The sequence below is a fragment of the Tinamus guttatus genome, unplaced genomic scaffold (assembly GCF_059628265.1).
Source record: "Tinamus guttatus ecotype Peru unplaced genomic scaffold, ASM5962826v1 Tinamus_guttatus_pri_ptg000180l, whole genome shotgun sequence".
Lineage (NCBI taxonomy): Eukaryota > Metazoa > Chordata > Aves > Tinamiformes > Tinamidae > Tinamus > Tinamus guttatus.
The window spans coordinates 3,084,700-3,108,379 of NW_028288714.1; the positions used below are offsets into that span (position 1 = coordinate 3,084,700).

Sequence of the window (23,680 nt, forward strand, 5' to 3'; positions counted from 1 at the left end):
AATATATGCACAATCTTTGAAAAGTATCTATTTTATAATCTAATGATTTATATTGTACTGAACCAATAAGTGTAATTCTGAAGGTTGTATACAGATCCAAATTCCAGTATCTGAAGAGGAAACTAAAGCACTTCAAGTAACAAAATCATACATGCTATTACTACATGGGATTTTGTGAAGCTCCCCAAACCACTACTCAAAATGTTAGCTTAATAGAAGCATTGAATACTACAAAAGTTTCCCCCACACGCACACACACAAAACCCAAACACTGAAGCTATAAATCTGCAGATTGTTAGAATAAAAGGTTTGGAGCAACTCAATTCTTATGAGAAGAGACAGTGGGGACAGAGGAACTTGGAGCTCTCCATCTGATATAAATCCTAAAGAGTGAGTGTGCCACTAAGCCTAAAATACCTCTGAAGCTTCGTTCACTTCTCAGATTTCAGGGATAATCACATCAGAAAATCCTCAGGAAAGAAATACTCAGCTAATAGGCAGGAATAGTATGTACACAGGAACATTGCTTTATAAATGCAACAAACAGGCAGACATACAAATTCTGCCTGACTCTGATAACCTAAGAGCCTGCTAGGCTGCAGGTGCCAAATTTTAGTTGTGTAATTAAAAGATTAAAAAAAAAAAAAAAAACTTGACAGCATCTATTTTATTCTCGGTCTCCTCTTTTACATATTCTCAAAGCCAAGAGAGTAATTAAATAATAATAAAGTTGCCAAAGCAAACAAATATTTTCTAATTGCTCTCCTGTCAAAAAACAAAACAAACTATTGTGTGAACCAGTGAACTTGCTTTTTAAGCAGATCTTTAATAGGACCGCTGACTGCCATGATACAGCCATACAAGTCCTCCTTACAGGATGCAAAAACAGCAGTATAAATAAGTCTGAAAAGATCATCAGATATATTTATACATAAGTATATCAATTACAATTAAAAGATGGCAGCCCAGGAACCCTGATAAAGCATTTACTACTCTCCTGTCTCTAATGAAGAATCTCTCCATACAGGCCTCTCTAATTGCACTCTTTCTTCGGATGCTTATTATTTGCCTCAGCAAATAATATATGCAAACAGCATATATTACTACAAAGATTTCCACTTTCAACCACCACATTAAACATGCATTTTCAGTCCTGAGACAGTAGAAAAAGAAAACAAAACCCCCCCAAAAAGAGAAAAACACCGCACACCCACAAGATTGTGGTTTCAAGTTGTTCTTTTTATTTTTTAATAAACAATCCTTTAATAAAAGGAATATCAGACATCCAGTCAATGAAACTGTAACCTGCTTTGATAAATATCCTTTTGAATTACAATTCAAAAGGGAATAATTTCATTACATCATCCAGTGTAACTGTATTTTTCAATAAACAGTCTTTCAAATACTCTGAAATACAACTCTATGCTTTGTTAAGCAGATCACCTTAGATTAGATATCAAAATTTTTGGTAGAAGAGAAGAATAGATATGATTCACTAAATATACAAGATTAAAAAAATCTTGTATACATAATAAAATGTTTTTGTTTATATATATATATAAAACTTTCAAAGAAAGCTGTTTTAACATCAGCTAAAACTGTGTCTCAATCTCCATTTAAACTTTAGTGAGGAATCCAATAGGGAAACTTCTGGCTTGACTTTTGGGGTAGAATTGGATGGGGGTGGAAGGTGAAGTTTTAAAATGAATTCACCAGAAGTAATTGCACTAGTAGAAATAAGATAAAGAAAACACTAATTATTTTCAACCTCTAGTGTTCTCTGGTTGACAGAATATCTGTGCTGTAAGATGAAAGTGTTTATATTTTGTTTCCAATATTATGTTGCTTACTTCCATTCCATCTGCACAAATGATCAGACTTGGCTTATGGAAAAATAACATTTTTACAGCAATGACAAAGTCTTATTTTCTCCTGCCCTACGAATATCCAAATTAAAACAAAAGCTTTTCTATCTTAGCCATCTAATTGCTTTCTTAGCCATCTGATTGCTTTGCTTTCTCACTTCAAGTAACAATTTTACACTTGCAAAATGATAACTTTTTATATTATTTCAACGAACAGCATCACTAGGCAGATGACACATTACAGTTTCTGTAATGTTATAACAAAATAAAAGAGGAAAATAATTATGTGGTCTAAAGTAAAAAAATTTACTTACAAGATCAAGGGCAGAGCCTCCACCGAGATATTCCATTATTATCCATAGCTTTGTATCCTGGAAGACAAAGCAACAACAACAACAAAAAATGTATTAAGGAAAAAAAGAAGCAACTCTTTATTAAGTTATAACGAGCCTTGTTTCATCCTTTTTGCTGAAAAATGTATCAATGGTTTTGAAACACTACCAATGTTTAGCTGTACCCCCAAAAGACCTTCAAAAGTAAGATATGATACTATTTTTAGTCCCATCTGATGAAGAATAAATTTAACCTGTCACAGGCTGTAAACTTTCTTGAGAACGCAGTTGTGCTAATTGTTATCTTAATTTAACAAGTGGGAAGCGACATCACATTTATCAGAGTATAACAACAGCACAACCACTAGAAGTCAATTACTGCAATAACTGACGCATACTCTTAATATCATATTCAAACTCGGTTCATGGTGCCTTTTCTGTGTACCGATACTAATACTGCTAGAATACAGAGAGCATCTGGAATACAGATACTGCTATCACCCAGAAATCCAGAAAATTTTCTTCAATATCAGCTAAACAACTATTCCGAGGCTCTGATTTCACCAGGATAACAACTCCCCAAGCCACCTCCCAACCTTCCTGTTCCTATGAAGTTCCTCTGTTGTTAGTACATAATGCAAATGTATCTGCTGGGACAAAAAACAAGACGGTGGTCACACAGTGCAAGCGGAGAACAAACATACTAATAAACTCTGATATAGACATCCAAAAGAACAAAGTACTAATTACATTACATAAAATATGCTTCCTCTCATTAATATAAATGTCTTGTTTTCATTTTCTCTAATGTCAAGCTTTAATAAGCTTGACACCCATCCAGATTGAATTTCATTTAAAATGGATTGTTGAAATCACAGAGTCGTTTCATTCTCTTGAAAGATGGATCAGAAACAGCTAAGCTATGGGTTAACGAAAAATACTGGAACGTTTTCTTTGTAATGTTTGTTCCTTTGATATATGGTATAGAATGCTGGACAATTATGTTCCAGAAAGATGAAACAAGTGAGAAAGATATAGAATAAAAGATTATTTAAGATGGCTATAGCAATTTGTTAGTTTTGCCAAGTAAAATGAAGTTTGGGAAGAGTTCCAATTCCTTGAAATACCTCACAGCATTTAAACAACCACTGTCCATACATTTATAAAAGCTTAAAGATATTAAGCCAATATCTTTCCAGGGGAAAGCTTGCTGTATTACAGAATATGCAATACAGTATGCACAGGATATTATAGTAAGGAGGACTCAATAATTTGTTTCTGCTGTTTGCCGTGCCTCATTCCCAACTACACTGTGAGAAGCAGTTAAGTCCACCTTTCCCTTGCAGGAAAACCCTTGAGACATGAATTAAAACAAAGCCATATATCTAGGAGATAGATATTCAAGTGAAACTGCTGCACAAACCATATCATTTTGTTATGGTTATCACATTATATTATGGTTTATTAGTTTTAACTCCATGCACCACTCACAAGAACTCAGGAATAAAAGCATAATATCTCTTATAAAGCCAGGAGCATATAAATAAAAAGAAGATGAATTGACTTTAACCTGCAAAATAAAAGTTCATGTAAGCACAGCAAATGACAGCCAGGGCAAGTAAGACTCTCTGAATCTTCACCTAGAAAGTTGTCTACCAAGAGAGTGAGGGAGAGCAACAAGTGCATGTGCAAGAATGAGCAAGCGGCTGCAGAATGTAACTTTCTAAAAACAACATAAAGAACCTGAATATTCTAGCCCTTAGTAATCCCTTTGGCCCTTGTTATAGCTGTGGTTATATCTGCACCTGTCCTCTGTTCTCAGAGGCACCTTTGATAAGCCAAAGCACACAGCCCTCCACTCTCCATTTTCACAGGTTGGCCTCATTTGCAGGTAAGACTCCAGTTCCTTCACCACCCACTCTTCCTCATATACACATCAGAAATGGGCATACCTGTTCTTCAGGAGTCAACTAAGGGCATTTGACAAACACAGTCTGTTAAAAATATTTTGAGAAGCACAACACAGCTTTTACAGATAAATAAATAAATAAATAAAAGTCTACATTACAATCTTTGTAAAGCACTTTCATAATGGTTAACCCCTGCAGACACCACAAATACTCAAAGAACTATTTCGTGTTTTAAGAGAATACTATATAATCACAAAAAAGTTATTTTTTTGTTAAAGTTCTCCCACATTTGACCTTTTGGTTAAAGGAGCCAAGCCCAGTAAGTTTCAGAACCAATGTGCTTTTCAAGTCACTTCTTCCAAGTCATTTCATTTTCAGAAATGTTCCTGAGTTCAGCCAAAGGAAAAAAAAAAAAAAAAAAGCACCGAGAACACCTTTTAAACCTCTTCTACAGCAGCATGAAGCGTTCTGTGTACTGTGAAGTATTGAGTACCTACAGAACTGAATGATAACTTTAGCACTAACATGTCAACTTTATCAATCAAGTTTTCTCAGTCTTTGCTCCTGAAACTTTCACAAGCAACTGTTTGGGGCCACATTTCTGAGTTTACAATAAAACAGACACGCATGTGGAAACTTAGTAGTAAGACATATTAAAATGAATCTAAAAATCTGTAAAGTTCAAAAATGCAATTAGGACATTTGCATAACCATACCGTACCCCTGAGTGAAGCAAAGCAACAGCCATATGTCATGACTCTGACAGCTTTATATGAATAGCCCTCGATTCAACTAAACATATCTTAAATGCTCCTCTCCTCCCACCAAAAGATTACAATCTCCACCCCCCCCCACACACACACACAAATTGAGCTTTCATCATTCATGTGAAATATCTGAACTGATAGAAAAATATAATATTATAGAAATCCTTTCTGCCACTTTAACTAAGCCCTGCTGGAACTGATATTCCTGGCTTTCTTATTTAAAATCAGCATTCATTGCTTAATAAGAAAATACAAAGTAACGCTTCTGATGAGATTTCATGAAGCAATTTGTTAAAATTTAGTTCACTTTTAGAACCAATAACCCATATTCACTTACTTTATGCTGCTTGGCAACAGCACAAGATAACTAAAGCATTACTGGCAACTAAGCTTGGCATCAGCAGAGCAGTGCACCTCCTTCTTTCACTCCAGAAGTACTACATTATCGTCAGTGACTAAACTGAAAGAGCATTTACACAGGACACTTTCAATTAAAAAAAACAACCCACACTTGTATACTGACTCAGCCACCATCAGGTGCTCTACTTTTAAGATGTGCAATTAGAGCAGATTTCTTCTTTTAAGCATCAGTCACAACAGATCACTAAGATTTCTTCCAAATACAGTGGGACCATGGCGAAGCTTCAATCCAAATTTAGGATTATTACTCCACTATAAACATAAAACAGCACATGGAACATTCCCTTTTTCACCATAGGTACACGGGGGTTTTCTTTGATGCCCTTAGACTTGGCAAAGGGACAGCACTGCAATCTGAAAGGGCAGTTATTCTGCCCTTTCTGGAGACCAACCGTCTCCAAATTCCACGGAAAATCTGTCTTCACAAACTTGTAACTTATGCCAAAGGGCACGGATCAAAAGCAATCACAGCCTAGAAGTTACATCATTGAAATAATATAATGTATTTGTTAATGACAGTAAGAACTAGCCTAAACTGGTCTATAGAGTAGTAGAAAAAAACTAAAGTATTGCAAAGCCACTGTACCAACCTAGAACCTTCTCAACTATTTGGACACTGATTCTTAAATGCCTGACTTCAAAGACATGATTCAGAGATAAAGAATTTCTCCTCCCTTACTTTAAGCAAACCTGTTTCCAAAGGAAAGCTCTTGGAGGTCACTATATTTTACACTTGCATTTTTTATTACGTCTGAAGTCCGCACTGTCCTGTAGAGCCAGCAGGTGGCACAAGGACATAACGCCAGAGCCTTCCCAAAAAGCAGACGAAAGAGTCAATCAAACAGAACTGCATCCTGAGGAACAAGTTCTCCCTTTTCTCACAAGCACCAGGTTCAGTCAGCTACTCTTTGTGCAGTAGTGATCTCTGAACATGCAGCTGCACCGGGAGAGGCTGCCTTGTTGTACCGGATGAGAGAGGTTGCTGCTAGCCCTTAGGTCCTTGTCGTTAACAATCAACTCACAAAGGACATAAAAGAGCTTATATGCAGATAAAAGATACAGTGATCAGTCAGAAAATATATGTATATTGTGGGATGCCATAAATGAAACAATTGAGACAGTGACAGGAAATGGTACTTGTCTTTGTGGCCATTTTGCTCCCCCTAGCAGAGGCCAAACCATCTCAGAATGTCGTCAGCTAAATGTCGTCAGCTCTCTCAAACCTGAAAATAAGCATCAGGAATTATCAAAATCTCCCTATCTACACTGATACTTTCAGGGTGTTTTCCCAAGAGCTTATTTGATAAAAAATATTAAGTACTCTGACACATATAATAAAATTATTGTTTTCAGCTATCAGAGGGAAGGCACCCTCAACTTGGCATGCTGATACTAGATCCTTGAAACTCATAGGATCTGTGAACTTCCGAGTTGCTAGCGGACTATTCATCTTCTAGATCCATAGATGAGTACAAGAGCAGACCTCCGTTTGACCAAAGTCTTCTTACTAATCGAACAGTGTAGACATAGGTCTATTCAGCAGATGCATAGTTTCACTACATGCTGATCTTTTTCATGACCACAAATCTTGTCACTTCTTGCCTAGTTTTAAGCACTACACATCTACGTTACTGGCTCAATTTAAAAATCTAATCCAAGCTGAAACCAATGCTGCTATATGTAAAAAGTACAAAATAAATAGCATGCTACCACCTGCTTTCATGCCATTCTTTCCACTCTGCAGTCCTTGGACAAGAAAGCTAAGCAATGGCCTATGAACTTCAAACAGCCTACCCAAATGCCACTCAATGTCATTTAACAACTCTTTAGATAGATTAAAGGGATGGGACAGGATAAAATTGCACAATAAGTTATTTACATTGTAGTTTCTCCCGAGTTTGAGCAACAACTCTATTAGTATAGGTTCTAAATAATCGAATTCTTCTTGTTACAAATGGGCAGACTGATTCTACCGCTCCGTATCTAGCTCCCATGACCAGCTGTCGCACAAAGAACAGTTATGCTTTTATAAGCTTTTAGAAGAGTCTCCACAGAAGACAAACCAGACAAAAAGCTTTCAGTGCCAAATCACACCACCCTTCTAAGAAAGTAGAGCTTTCTGCTTCTAAATGATAAAGCAGCATTTTGCTTTTAAATACAATGACAGTAAGAACTACTATTTCTTCTTGCATACCTGACCAACACAAAGTTCTTCAGCCTCATTACAGAAAATGAAGAATGTTCCCGTCATTCCACCCTTCCTAGGAGGTCATATTAAGCTCCATCGTTTGGTTAATCTGTCACTGCCATTTTTTTGACAAGCTATTCATCTTGTTAATGTGTTTTCATCTATTTCCACCTACTACTACAATATAAGCTTCTATAGTCTGGTGAATCAGCTTATAAGGAGAGAAGCTATTTGTAAATGTCATTACAGATTTATTTTAAAAAGAAAATCTATGGGAAGTTTCTGTGAAGGGCAGATGGCCTGGAAAGATAACTGTTGGCATTCAAGAACAAGGGAAACTATTTAATGAAAGCTCAAGGCTATAGGCACCCAGGTTGCCTTAGCTACCACAAAGAAGTCCTCCCTCCTCCTTCTGGGTGCAACTGTTGGTCCATGTTTTGGATCAGGATCTTCAAGTTCCAAGGCTCCTAGAAAGGTGAGGAATAACTGAAACATCAACAGCTATAATAAATTAGCTAAATTTAACCTTGGAAATTAATATCTTGCTGTGGAGTTTTTGAGGTATATAAAGACCAAAAGCAGCTGTTAAGAAATACAGATTAAAATAATCTATTCATCAAGAAAGTATGAGCCAAAAATTAGCTATGTCAAAGCAGAACATCTAGCAGACTATTAAAGGCTGCAGTTCAGACTGATTTGCTTCTTAAATCAAGAAAATGAATTTTATTATCAAATTGAAAGTGTAGGAGAAAGGGAGACTGCGACACCATATGGTCATCGACAAGACTCGTTTATTGAACATTCAGTGTGCACTCTTATACACAACTTAATTAGGTTCATGCATATTGCAAGGCTTGAGCTCAGGATAGGTTAGCTCTTATTTGCGTCAACTCTTTGCCTCCTTATCTGACTCTCCGCAAGATCTCCTTATCTCTTAGTCAGCAGTCCTTCCACCCTTTCAGCTAGGCCTGGCGCCCTTCTGCCCTTTCATCTAGGTCTGGCGCCCTTCTGCCCTTATCTGGCTTGCTCACAGCATGACCACTGGCCTTCAGGAATCCCACAATTCCCCCTTCTTGTTTTTGAGCAAGCCAGGATTCTTGATCGTTCACCCAAAATATGTCTTTGATCGCCTTGTCTACCGTCTGTCTCAGACACTTAATCAGGCAGGGAAGGACAACCAAAATGCATAAGAAAATCAGTAGAATCATCAAACCCGTTTTGATCAGCGATTGTAGCCAACCAAACCTTCTTTACAGCATTCTCAATCGTATTGGATACACATTTCAATAAGCAAGGCACAACTAGTAGAATGCAACATAGGATCAACAACACCATCCCAACACTTAATACCTAACACCGGTGCATCGAGTTGATCTGCTGTTCCACAAAGCCAACAACTCTTGATTTGGTTATAATTAACAATCTGCCTAAAAAGCATAACATATCCATTAGCGCTAAAAGCAGCATTAACCCCTATAATAGCGTTAAAAGCAATACTACCTCCTAAAAGCTACAACATACAGCTAATAACAACATTAACACTTCTTCCTCCCATGTTTTCCTTCTGCAGGCTCACACTTTCCACAGCTAGGGTACTGGTTGCTTGCCTGCTACATCTGATCTAGGCGCGTTTGCTTCCAGCCAAGGTCTCACCCATTTCGCTGGCACCCATCTGGTTCCAATATCTATAAATCAAAAAATTTTAAAAAATTCCCAATTCTCCCCCTCTTTTTTTTTTTTTTGTTTTTGTTTTTGTTTTTGTTTTGTTTTGTAGCCAGTATTTCAGCTTTTGGTTCTTCATTCTTCCGGTATCAAACTGGTTCCTGTTTGCCTTTGTTTTGTGCAGCTGCATCAACTTCTTTATCTCAAGGAAACTCTGTCCTTTGTCTTACTTAAGCCCTCCGTATCAGCTCTGCCTGGCTATGTCCTTTTTCCATTAACCAGGTTTGAACAATGCTCTCTACACTTCCCCCGTTTTCTTTTTGGGCTACTAAGCTTGTATTCCACTCTTGATTAACTATTCGCGTAAGCATGTTTTTGCAAGCATTTAAAGATACATGGTACAAGAAGCAAAATTGCAATAAACACAATCCCTATGGTAATTAAGTGTTGCACAATTGATGTTAGCCATGGGCCCAAACCGAGACCTTTTATCCAGTTGTCAAGGCCGAATCCTGTATCGTGCTGTAAATGTGTAGTCAATTCATGCAATTGTTCCAATTGCTTATGTATGGAATTTGAATGATCAGAAAGGTTCATACAGCACATTCCCTCTAGTTCCTCGCAACCATGACCGTGTGCTAATAATAGGACTTAATCAGTCCTCTCTGCTGATATATATTATACAATAAAGATCTAAAGACTACACATACAAACAGCAAAAACATAGTTTCTGTCGAGTGGCACGACCTCACGTAGCTGTGCACTTCACTAGTGAGTTCCACTGTCTCAATTGCCAAAGCCGATCCTTGTCGCCAATTAGGTGCGAATGGGCTTGGGATTTGGCAATAATCACCCAAAACAATGTGGCTACTGCGAGCCTCTATTCAGGTGAAAGCATCTTTAATAAGCAATGTATGAATAACTACTCTTGAGGTAATACTTGTCGGCAGGATACTGAGACTGAACATCTTCTCGAGTTGGCAGATTAGAGGGTTGCTGACAGGCTCCTAACTCGGCGGGCGTCCCCGCGGAGACAACGTGGATCTCAGTATTAGGAGTCTCACCCCGCCTCTCTCTGCACTGTCTGTTTAAGCCCGGTGCATCCTGCCACGTAGGGCCAGTACGTGCCAGCAGGCAGACCAGGGGGCGGACAAACTCCGCCTTCAGTCACATAACCTTCCCTCCTGGGTGCGCAAATGCGCATATCAGTAAGTGGTCCCAGCCGTCAGTCTGAGGGTCCTGCCTTTCTCATCTTCCTCTTGGGTGTTTGACCTTCAAACTAGTTTAGTGGATGTTTGCAGTTCCCGGGCAGGCAAACATCTTCTTTCTCAAGATCCCATTATGACTCTACAGACCATACAAATTTCCTCCTTTCAACCATACCTCGTGTCAGCATCATTATACAAAGGACACAACACATAATAAAGACGAACATAGCAAACAGAAATAATAGCCCTAATAACGGTTTCTGTCCTCACTTAAAGCATTACAATTCTTCAACCCCCACTTTAAAAGACAGATCAAATTCCCCTGCACCTCCCCCCTGGCTGTTGTCAAGCCCTCAGCAACGTCAGTCTCCTTGATCTCATTCGCCTTCTCTTCCCCGGCCCCCTTCTCTAATTTTTCAAGGCGATTCAACAAGTCCTGGACCCAGCCGGGCTGTTCCTCAGGCTCGACAGGGGGTCCGGAAGTGGGGGCGCAGATGGTGCAGGTGCTACAGGTGCAGGTTGGGGGGTTTTGGCGATGGATCTCCAAACACCAGCGGTTGTCGGTGGCGTGGCGGTCCCGGTCCTGAAGCGCTCGCAAAGGCTGCCGTGACTCCGGCGGCCACTTTGCTTTTTGTTTTCACATCGGATTTGAATACTAGGTGGGGCTCGGCTTTGAACCCATTCTCTCTGCACCAGATCAAAAGCTTGCAGAGGGCCTGTTCATCAGTAGCTTGCTCCAGGGATTGCACGAGCCTATTCACCAAATTTCCGTAGGACTTCCACAATCCCTGCTTCACCATGGTCTTATCATCATCTAACATTGCATCCCATAGCTTATCACCCAGTTTTCGCCACTCTGATAACTCATGCACTGTATGTGGGACAATAAAGCAACCTTTCGCATACCCCCAGGCTAATAATCCCGGTAATTCTTTCTTTAAGTCAATTCCCTGTACGTTACATTGTTGTAAGGTACGGGTAAATAATTCATACGCCACTTGCCTATCCATTCCTGACGTCAGCGCGCTGTTGCAGCTCTCCAGGCTCCGGTGGCGCGTATGGCCCGAAACCATCTATATGATCTTCGGGGGTGCCGTCCTTCCAGCGTTTGCTTGGCGGATTTGCACCGTCCTGGCTGCAGAGGACCCAACTCCTACTTTCTCCACCGTGGTGCGTCCTTCTCCCGATTTCTTTTCTGTCCGAGAGAGGATTGCCCTTCGTTGCATCACGTCGGGGTCACCATTTGTAGGAGAAAGGGAGACTGCGACACCATATGGTCATCGACAAGACTCGTTTATTGAACATTCAGTGTGCACTCTTATACACAACTTAATTAGGTTCATGCATATTGCAAGGCTTGAGCTCAGGATAGGTTAGCTCTTATTTGCGTCAACTCTTTGCCTCCTTATCTGACTCTCCGCAAGATCTCCTTATCTCTTAGTCAGCAGTCCTTCCACCCTTTCAGCTAGGCCTGGCGCCCTTCTGCCCTTTCATCTAGGTCTGGCGCCCTTCTGCCCTTATCTGGCTTGCTCACAGCATGACCACTGGCCTTCAGGAATCCCACATGAAAGGCTTCAAAGAAAAAGAACACCACTTTGAAAAGCTCCCTCCAGGAAAAAATTACACAGAAATAACTAGATTTACCATCAAAAAGAATTCTCCAAGTATTTCAAGAACCCCAGAGCCTCCAAATAACATCTCCCACATACAGCCAGCACTCCCAATGTATGTTTATGACAGATATTTCATTAAAGACTAGTAAGCAGACTTTAAATTCTGAGCCTTGACCCTTTCTTTGCTGAATCCCTAGAAGAGTATGCATAAACTTATTTTTAAAGCCTTTCAGTGATACTAGAAAGCAGCTCAAATGAAGTAAATAAAGAGCCTTGATTTCCTTCTCACCTACTCACTGAAGAGGGCAACCTCTTTCTAAAAATAAACTATGTCTGTGATTCTCTTTAGCTTGTCTTACAGAAACAGAAAGAACCTGGCAATCAGTTTCATCATGGTACTCCTGCTTATTTGGCAGATTCAATAACTCTTGTTATTCAATTACCTCTTGTAGAGGTAAGTACCAGAATAATCCCCTGAAAGAGATCTGCAGATCTGTGAACATTTCCTTCTTTGAATTTGAATATCTGCTCAGCTTTTGTGGAAAAAAAAAAATGTGAAAAAATAGAGAAGGGGCTATAGACAAAGTATCTCCTGGAAAGTTAAATACTAAGAAAAGATTAAAAAAATCAAAAATTTATACCTGAGCAATGCCTGATATATATATAGATAGATTATATATATATGAAACTATACTTGAAATTTAGAAGCGAGATAAAAAAATAAAATTTTCCAATGAAAATATGAGAGCTGACAACAATAACAGAAGTCTCAACATTAAAAAAAAAACCCTACTGAAAACAGACAAGCAAAAAACAAGCTAATTTGACAATGTGGTAAGGAAGGCCACTTTTTTTTTTTAAAACAAAATCTGGAAGGTCTATAAGTTGTTGAAAACATCCGCAGGTAAACCTACATTCACATAGCTTTGGAAAAGAACTAGGTGTCACGCTTATAGGACAACCTTCCTCCTAACTACCTTAATCTATTCAGAATTCAATCTATAGATCTTTTATATTTATATAGTAGAGCCCAATAAGAAAGTTAGAAGGCCATTATCAAAAGTACTTGACATAGCTAGAAAGCTTTTTTAGGTTAGGAAAAAAAATGTTAAACTAATAAATAATATACTTTTTTTTGTGACACAGTTGTTGTTAATCGGGTACCTGCAACCACAGGAGTTAGTAACAGAGATAGCTTAACTGGTTGCAGTGCCCAATACACTCTCCAAATCCACATCCCTAATAGAAAGCTGTTCAGGAAACAGAACTCAGGCTCATTAAGTCGTCTACTCTAATCCCAAATATTCTCACAAAAAATAAAATAAATTTCCTCTTGTTTCTGGCCCTTCTTTTAGTGTGATTCACGAAATGCTAGAATAAGAACAAGAAAAATAGAGCTAAGCATTGCTATGAGTTATCTGCCTGCAAGGAGAGGAAAAAAAAAAAAAAGGCTAAAAAGGCTAATGTGGGATCTCTGTGTCTGAATTTTTAACATCTTGTTACACTTAGCACATCTGTTTCTTTTAAATTGAGTTTTCCATTTATACATACATACATACATATATATATATATATATATATATATATATATATATGTATTCCATGGGCATTTAGAAGATATAAACAACTGTATTACACCTCAGTATCATCTGAGAAGAAAAAAAAAATCCTGAAGGAAATATTTCCCTCCAGAAGAATGAAATGCAGTATTTTGTTTCTGTAGCATCTTTGTGAGATAATGCTTTCTAGAAATCTAAACACACACAAAGAATTGGGTGGAAAACATCTATGTATTAACAAATTATTCAGCCATCCCTTTAAGATTATAGAGAGCAAGCGGAGTGTTTTCCCTAACTTTATTCCTAAGGATCATCAAGTCAGAAAGTACAAGTTTTGATTCTGATCTGAAACATAAAAAACAAGGAGAGCAGAGGAGCACGTGTCCAAGTACAAGCTCAGGAAGAAAGATTCTTCTTCCTTTGTACTGAGGGCAAAGCAAATGGACAAGGGCTATAGCAGCAATGCCATAAATATTAGTGGCACTGCAACCAGCTGAGGAGGCCTCAAGGACTTCTCAAAAGACTTTCACAAAGGAGCAACAAACACAAACCTTGAGGAAAGGGCTGTGCTCTGCTGAAGAATATTACCACACCGGGGGGCAGGACGGATGAGAAGCAGTCTGTCTGGGGAGCGTTTCTGAGGCGCTTACCTCCTTTGAAGTCTCCTGGCGGCAGGATGAATGCTAGCTGTCCTCGGGCTGCCATCCCTTTGGGGGGAGGGAGGTACAGGTGAGCCCAAAGGTTCTCTTCTAAACACAAGTCCTTATTGCAAGCTGGCCAAAAGGTCCCTGCAATCAAAGAAATCAGTGTGGTTTTGCATGTGGCGCATTTAGGTCCTTTTGTTAAGGTTTGTCAGCCATCTAACATGTTCAACCACAGAGGGGAGAAAAAAAAAAATAGAAAAAGAGACCTGCTGGGCAGCCAATGCAGAAGAGAGACTAAAGAAAGAAATGCTCACTCCATTTTGGACACTATGCACTCCACGAAAGAGACAGGCAACATGATTTTTCAGACTAAAGCCGGATGCCCTCAGCGTACAGTATTAGACTTGCATGCGTGTGTATGTGTGTGTATATATATATTTATGTATATATAAAGGTGCCTTTTTAATCACTTCATTTTCCAACACTATGAAGTTCCTGCATTCTTCAGATCAAGGAAACAGATCACTTTTTCATTTCTATACATACATACTAGTCAAACCAAGACAGTGGGTCACTATTTGGCAATTACTTCTTGCAACTGCCACAGCAGTAAGCAACTGAACCTTAAATGCATCCTTTCAGCAGTAAACTACTAGTAAAACAATTTGCTTACTTCTAGTAAAATAACTCGCACTGCTACTTGCTTTGCAAAGCTAAAGATCTGTTACAGCCGATAGAGACTCCTCTTGCAGGGCATCTAGCAGACTTCCATGTTTGGATGTCAGCACGCAGAAACACGACTTCCATATTTTCCTTATTCTGACTCAGCTCTACTACTGTCCAACATTCTCAGCCTTTTTGGCACATTTCCTGGGCACATGCCTTTCCATCACAGAGCTGAATCTGAGTTGTCATGGGCCTAGGCACATCATGTTAAACACAAGATTTCTTAGAGCTCCAAATTCTTCTTGGTTTACAACCCTTCTCTCCCAGTGTATCTTACAGTAGAATCACCCAGACACATATTTCTTGTATTGGCTGCAAAACTGGTTCCTAGTTAGGGAACACCAGAAACCTGCAGAACCATTAGAGAACTGCATGCATTTAACTTCCTAAAGGCCTGGCTAAGCACTTCTTTGGAACATTGCAAGTGTGCATGAGTCCACAGTCTTTCCCCTCCCATCCACATTTATCTAACTTTCCTTGGCCTTCTGAAAAAAAAAATGAGAGAGAGGGGAGGAAGGTGGTAAAAAGCCCTGACCCTTATAAACATTCCTCTTTTACAAGGTAAGTCTTTACTACCTAAAAACTGACAAAACTCATTCCTCTCTTCCTTGTTCACCAGACAAATAACTGTTCGGTAGCCAAGCCTATCCAGGCCCTATTTTATTGGGGGAAAAAAAGTGACTGCAATCTCCCAGAAAAATCTATTTAAAGGTATGTTCAAAGATTAACATGTGATTTACATATAGTTATATGCCAAATCTCAGCATTTTTCTATTCACCAAGAAGGCAATACACAACACTGAACACCTCCATAATCCAAGTTTTACATGGCAGTGAATTTCAGTAAGACACAGTTATTAATAAATTCCCCAAAGCCCCAAATAAGAAATCAGAATTGAAGCACATCAGCATGATTTTACAGAATTCATTCTTCCAGATGAATTGCATTACAAAAGTAGCAAAAGTTAAAAGGTAGTTTCTTGTAAACTCTCTTTTTATTGGATGAATAAGTTTTCTATCTGGGAAAAAAAAATGCCATCCAATAAATACTGGCATTAGTATTTCTTTCTCCTCACCCTATCAAAATATCATCCTGTGTGCACCTACAGTTGCTAAATTTATTTCACTGGAGCAGCTTATGTTAATAAAACTTCAAAGTTTTCTGAATTATTCCTTCCTAGATCAGACACCAAACTACCCATATAAAAACACAAGAACTCCTTCCTCTCACTGTCCAGAAAACAACTGCACTAATGTTTATATCTCTTTCTGTTTATAGCACAGCAAGTCAGATGAGAATTCAGGCATAATTGCATATACTTCTCACGAATTTATTTCTTTGCACAAATTGCAAGGCACTCATTAGTTCAATCTCCTTTACCACTTGTGTATACAGCTCTAAGGTCTTTTTGCCTTCCCTATCTCCAGTTTGAGAGTTTTCATTTCCTCTTTTCACTTTATGTTTCACAGTTACACTGTTACATCCCACTACACTTACACGGAACATTCATAGGTCAGTCTCCTTTCTATAAAACCTGTCCTGCTGAAATAGAAAATACCAGCTCTAGAATCACTCCAGGCTTTCAGCATACACCTACACCAAGCTCATCACTCCAACTCCTGCAAACACATCGTTTTGCTGTAAGTCCCCTTAGTATTTTCTACTTTCCATTTTCCACCACACAACTCCTGTCTTAATAGCTAATAACATCTATAAACACCTTCTAGTCATGCCCATTTTGCTTCCCTCACCTTGTTTTTCTTTTTGAAGTTACTGTTTCAAGAAACTGTTCAAGAAATAGAAGAGGGAAAAAATCTAAGCATCTCCAACCACTAGCTAATCTTAACTTCTATGCAATTGCTTAAAAAATTAGTAGCATAATAATAAAAGAAGATGGAAAGAGAAACAAACCTTCACAGCTTAAAAACACTGACTCCTGAACACACAAAATGCAATGGCTTATAACTGAGACAGTACTAAAGCCTATTTCCAGTGGAACTTGTTTTCTTTTGATGTCTCCTAGTTTAGAGTCCCTAACCAACTTTCAAAGTAACAGCTTCTAAGAGTTGTACATTCAGCTATTTTAATAAGCTTCTTAGTTATCTATAACATGCCATCAGATAATATTCTGGGTGCATAAAGCATGTGACTTCTCTGCTTAAACAAACATTTCCGCTGAGATTGTACAAAGAAGTAGTAGGATTTATCTGATCCAGAGAACTGTATAAATGCCTTGATATTTCAAAATTATAAAAGAAAATTAACTGAGCAGTTAAACTAATATAACACCAAAGATACAACACACACATAATAACTACCTAAGATAAACGGCAAGATTTTGATGGTGATGTATAATGAGCAACATTTTCAACCAAAACAGTGAATGTTTTAGAGGTTCTCCCTAAGAGCAGATCAATAAATGAATAGTTGGGCTGTAGGCTGTATTCTTGCTAGCTGCAATATCTTGACACACACATATATCCCTCCTTGTTCCAGAAGCCCTCTTTGCACAACCACTACATGGGAAACCAGACCGTGGACCTGATCTACCTGAAGCAGGACACAAACACACACGTGTGATCAGCAGCAGCACTGGCTTCCTAAAATAAAGCTCATAAGTGGCGATTCAGCAGCACGCTCCCATAAAAACTCACAGCAAACGGAACCAGCAGTGCAGGATGCCGTGTTCTCCTGTCCCCTCACCTTGCACAAAAGCAGTCAATCTCCTGCCAGCTGAACCACCTCTCTGAAGACTCAAAAAGCCCCTACTCCTAGGGCAGGGAAGTGAAGGAGACAGGCAAGTGCAGAGCAGAGCTGCACTTCCTCTTTCAGTAGCAGCTGATTAAAGCTGCACCTCCAAACACTCCTTTCTCACGTATTTCAAAGACCAGCAGCAAACCAATATAGCAGGTAAGACGCAAGACACCAAAGGACACTTAATACTTTTACAAAGCAGTGCTGTGTCATTGGGATCTGTGTGGCAAGATGAAATACAAGGCTTTGTTTTCACAGGTAATGCAGCTGTTACCAAGAAGCCTTGTCCTGCTGTCCCCCAACTCCCAGTCACCGGGCCATCCCCTTCCACCTCTCCTTTTGCACTGGACCCCCGGCAGTGCTGAAGCCACAGATATGAACTGGCCAATCGGCCCAAGCTTGGGGTCTGTCCTTCCAAAGGCTGGGTTTTTTTGGAAGGAAGGAGAAAGATGCTGATGGACTAGTTTTCCCCATGAAACAAGTCATATTGCAGCCTGCAGGGCCAGTGCATGAGAAGTAGCAGAAACACAGAAACAGGGTGTGGAGCAAGACTGCCCATTTCAGCGGCAGCTACTTTCTAGATCAGCTGAAAGGCAGTTATCACCATATGTGAAATTATGCACAGGAATATTTCATAGCATACAGAAGCCTGTAATTTTAATACCACAAACTAGCTTTTAGGGCATCATCATAAAAACCGCAAACATATTTCTTCTAAAAAAAGGTGGATGTTTTACATTGCTTTAAATGTAGAGAGTTCCAGATCAAAACGACATGGCAAGGTTAAGTACCTAAATGTTGGCTAATACAAAATACAGTTAACAGAAACTCATTTCTCTGAGATGTATTACTGATGCCCCCCAAAAATCAGTATGTTCATATAGAAAGAACTATTTACGAAGAGCTACAGTTCAGAATCGATTACATTCATACATAAGAAAAGTCCTGAACTCACTACCTTTCACTACATAGATTTTTCCACACTCAGATAGAAAGATAATATAATGCAGATTCTGGAAAAAAAAATTTCTAGAGTCACAATGAAAACAGTTGTCTTTGAATGAAGACAAGGCAAATGGGACTCCTTTCTCACTAAAGAGCACAGCTACAGGCAAACGTTCAAGAAGCAAAGAGCGCATGCAACAAAGGTTCAATAACTACCTCTCAAATAAGGGACCAACTAATTTTTACTATGAAAACAGGAAAAACATCCATGCTAGAGAGAGCTCATAGGTTCCTTCATAGTCTCTTGCCTTGATCTAAGCTTTCAGTTTATTTTTTAAATCAAATAGATACAGTCTAACTGGATCCAAGAGCCTAAATGAACCACTACACAAACGCTTTCACCACCTCTTCCACATGCTCCAGCCCGACGTTAGCTCACAGGAGCTGTGGACAGCGAAGAGAGGCATCGTTCTGCTCCTCTACGCCAGTGCTGGTGAGCAGGCGCAGACACTCAGAAAAGTTGAAATAAACCAATTAAATGCATGAAGCTAAAGGACATTAACTCAAAGCACGTTGAAGCCACATGTAAATGCCTGCATTCAAAATTAAATAACTAATATCATTTTAGCAGATAACCAAAATATCCACACACACCTGAGCTTTAACATGACATAATACCCAGCACACCTGAGCTTTAGCATGAAAGCTTAAACAACTTTAAATTCAGTAAATAATGATGTTAAAAAAAAAAAACTTCAATGACATAAAACCCACCTAAAGTAAGCTATTCCAATATTTATGCTACCTTCATTAAAAAAAAAAAAAAAAGTTTTATTACCAGTTGAAATCTGCTTAGCCTAACCTTTCAGCCATTATATCTTACCTTATCCTGACCTATTGGGTTAAAAAGATCATTGAATTATTAGCACTTAAAAAAGGAAAAGGAAAAATTTTATATATGTATCAAGTCACTGGCTAACTTCTCTTGTCCCAGAAGCTCTTCACGGACTTCGTGCCATTTTCAGCCAGGCTGAACTGGCCTTGCTGCTGCCTTCTGCACCAGGCCCTGGCCAATACAGGCCTCCGGTTCAGCTCGTAACCTAAGATAAACTACAAATTACTTTCAGAATCACTGCTTTTTTAAATCACTACTTCTAGATTCCAATTGCCTAAACTCACTCTATGGAGCCCAGGTAATCAAACTTCATAGAAGTAGGATGTTTTATTTCATAAGGGTATGTTGTGTCACCCATAAAAAATTGATTAAAAATTATTTTTTATTTATTTGCAATATATAGAAACACCAGCATGGCTTAAAGTAATGGGTGTATTATGTCCTGAAAACAGAAATAACTGATACACACATAAATACCAAAAGGCAAGTGAGCAGCATCTGTCCTTCAGGAACCTAGGGTCAGCTCTTTTCAAAAATTACTTTTACCTTAAAATACTTTTACATAATGGGAAATTGTCTAGGAGAAAGGGCGTGTGAAATGACGTCCTCATTGGGTCAAGATGTTCAAACAGATCAAGAGATGATATCTGAAAAGCACAAAGTGCTTTTTGCTGAAAAGCACAAAGAAAAATACAGCTGAGAAATGAAGAACCATGGGATTATACTTCTTTTAAAAATGCATGTTACAGACCTAGTTTCAATAGTGGTTTTGTATCACTGGTATCTGGTTATACTGAACACTGAGAATATATTGTGATCATTCGCCCTATCTTTACATCTATCTGTATATTTAGACATCTAAGACAGTGAATTAAAAACATGTATCCTTTTTTCTTTATACATACACACATTATCCTTAGGTTTATATATATATATAAAAATCTCATCTTACATATTACAGAGACATACACACACACACACAGATATAAAAGCCTGAGCTTAATTTAAATCTTATGCTTCATCTATTTAAAGATAAAAGAAAACAGGAAATAAATTATCTTCTATATGTTTTTAAAAACAACTCAAGACCAAAAGAAATACCAGAATATTATAGGGTTATGACAAAGCAGTGATGAAATTTCTTATTAAAAATACAGGAAAAGTATCAGAGAGGCATTACCATTTGGGAATTACAACAAATTCCAAAAAAAAAAAAAAAAACACTTGACCAATAAAGAAGAAAAGAAGCAACTTTAGAAAAAATTAAACTAATCTCAAGAGGGGAAAAGCCGAATAATATGCATAAAAATGAGCGGACAGACTCCCATAGATTTTTTTTTTTTTTTTTTTTGTAACAAAAGATTGCATAGCAATACTTTTAAAGAGGTATAGTGGGCAAAGTTCAGAAGAGAGAGTAGACAACTTCAGAAAATTTAATAAAAATACAAACCAAAAAGAAGCACAAGGAATTTCTATGCTATCACAAAGGAAGCAATGAATATCGTCACTTAAAATCTGAGTAAGGCAACAGAACCAGAGAGTCTAAGTAAGTGAGTTTTGTAAGATATTTATAAGAGTATAAATGAGTTTATAAGAGATGTTATTCTTCTCTCTGTGGAGCATTCCATCACATTGAGGAGCAGTGGGGTGCTCCTCACACACTCCAGCTTCTTTGGGAAACACGGATACAGGTTTTTGACAGGCCATGGCAGATGAGGAAGGGTATTCCCTTGAGCTATACGCGTCCACGTAAACATTGCCACTGATACGTGCTTCAAGAGTAACACTCTACTGATGTCCTACCAGACACAGAAACTCTTTGTCCTAGTAAAAGGGGAACATAAAAACCACTGCAATTTTAAAAGGTGGCTCTAGAAAGTAGTTGACTACTTGAATTTCTGTTTTGTATAAAGGCTTCCTCAAATTAATTCATAACCAAAGTAACAATCTGAATTAGTGCCCACTGCTGCTTATTGCTCCACTCAACCAAACTCCGACCATGGCGCTGGCACATAAGCCTCAAATAACAAATGACAGTCTAGAGGGAATGGATTTCTCTATGCAGGCTCACACTACTTCTCATACTTCTCATACTACTTTTGCATGGAAAGTGAGTTTTGTAATACTTCACACATATTGCTTAGTGCCTGGATTTAAAAATAATTGAGACAGGCAAGCACATTTCCAAAAAGATAAAGTTGGAATATTTGAAATATTAAAAAAAAGAGTAAGAAAACTCAGCATGGCAAAATTGAATATAGTACTCTGATAGAAAGTAGGTAAAAATAGTTAAAATGCAAATTTCTAGGACAAAAATAATTACCATAAACTCAATGTAAATTAACCTTCCACGTATACTCAAGAGTGGACACCACAACCTTGACAAACTCTTCTCACAAACCACATCCGAAGAAAAGGGGAGGCCTCAGGCAAGGCCAGCAGTATCACACACCCCTTATAAAACTTCACACAGCAAATTCCTCAACACACTAGGCAAGTAGGATCATGCAGCTCAACTGGGGCAAGTCTGGCACGGGATAGACCCAGAGCAGAACAAGAAGGATTTCTCAGAGACAGATGATTCACATTAAAAAAAAAATTCTAGGTGTTTAGATATTCAGTCTACCTCAAGATTCTTTAAAAATGTATGAGGTGAGACACTGCCTATCAACCACTTTTGAGAATACAGAATGAATCTTAAAATCTGTCAAACATTTTAAAAGACATCAGGACAGGTCTTCTGTTACCACACAAACTTTTTTTTTTTTTTTTCCTGGAAAAGGACAGGAATATTAATCAAAGTCCCAGATGGGGTAGAAATTCTTTTTGAGCACCTTGGAACTTGTTATAAGAAAATAAAATTCGGAAGAACTCACAAACCTACTCCCTCCTGATTGATATGATATAGGAATACTCAGGAGAAAAGGAAAGAGTAAAGGAAAGAGTAAAGGAAATTATTTGTCTGCCATGCATGAGTTACAGAAAATCAATTTAAGAATTCTCTACAAATGGTACCTCTTTCCAGCCAAGATCCAGCAGGTACATGGTCAGCATTGCACCATGTTGCACGGGTTTTGGAGAACGAGATTCCTGTTTCTGAAGGGTGGCAGATGCTTCAAACTCCCAATCTTCCCAATAAAGGCTGTCACTACAACTGTTGTGGTGGCTGGCAAAACACTCGAAGATCTTACAGTTTGTCTACTTACTCACTTTCAAGTAGTTCATTTGGTGAGAAAAAAATAATTGTTTTCTTGTTGTGACTAGTGCTAAACCATACAAACATGTAAGAAATAATGTCTTCTGATTGCTCATAATGTGGAAGATTAGCATACAGAACATTCCTGGTGACGGAGGGAGTCAGATGACGATGAGACTCTTAGAACTACAAATACCTGTCCTGGCTTGCAAACCCAGCACAGTTCTACAGCAAGTAAGCTTAGATTCTTTCTTAGCCTATTCCTTTAAATGTTAATACGTTCCTTCTTAAATATATCTCTAAGTTATTACACAGCATTAGTATCCAATAAGAGAACTAAACCTTACTTTAAAAGGTTACAACAACACATACTGTTTCATCTACAAAGTTTTGGCATTTCAATATCGCATAATTCCAGCACATTAATTTTTAACTGTACAAATTAAGACTGTTCTTCAAAAGTTCTCTAACACTCAATCAAAAGTGCCTTGAAATAGAAGATACATACTTATAGAGCAGTGAAGTAATGAAAAAAATGACTAGCTGTACATTTAGAAAAAGTTAAATGCTCCTCCTGTAGCTATCAGTAACTAAGCCTTAGCTAGCCATTGTGCAGTCTGTTAGAAAATGACTACATCAAGCTGCAAAATTCACAATAAAATTCACACTACTGCACTTGACAGGAGGATCCTGAAAGCCTGCCTCAAAGCAACAGGCACCAATATCACCTCTGACACATCCAGCGTTCACATTAGACCCACTGCAGCCACTCAGCCCTAGGATCTCCTCTCTCTCACTCGGCAAACAGTTGTCACTGCTGCCTGCAGAAAACTTTGATAACAGATTTTTTTTTAAAGCCTCTTTACTATTATGTACTTTAAGAACAATTAGGTAGCATTTCCATCAAACTCCTAACTATTTTTTCTGTATTCTATTTCTCTTATTCTTTAAGAGAGAAGGCAGCCCCAAGGATAGAAATTCTGCTTTTGCTTTCT

At 38.4% G+C, this 23,680-nt stretch overlaps 1 protein-coding gene across 1 annotated transcript in view; it reads right to left on the reverse strand.

Moving 5' to 3' along the window:
• Positions 1-23,680, reverse strand: part of STK24 (serine/threonine kinase 24) — a 48,001-nt gene that overhangs the window by 8,721 nt on the left and 15,600 nt on the right. The window contains exon 3 of the mRNA XM_088523342.1: positions 2,180-2,236. Within this exon, the coding sequence (XP_088379468.1) occupies positions 2,180-2,236 (57 nt within the window). The remainder of the gene's footprint in view (positions 1-2,179; positions 2,237-23,680) is intronic.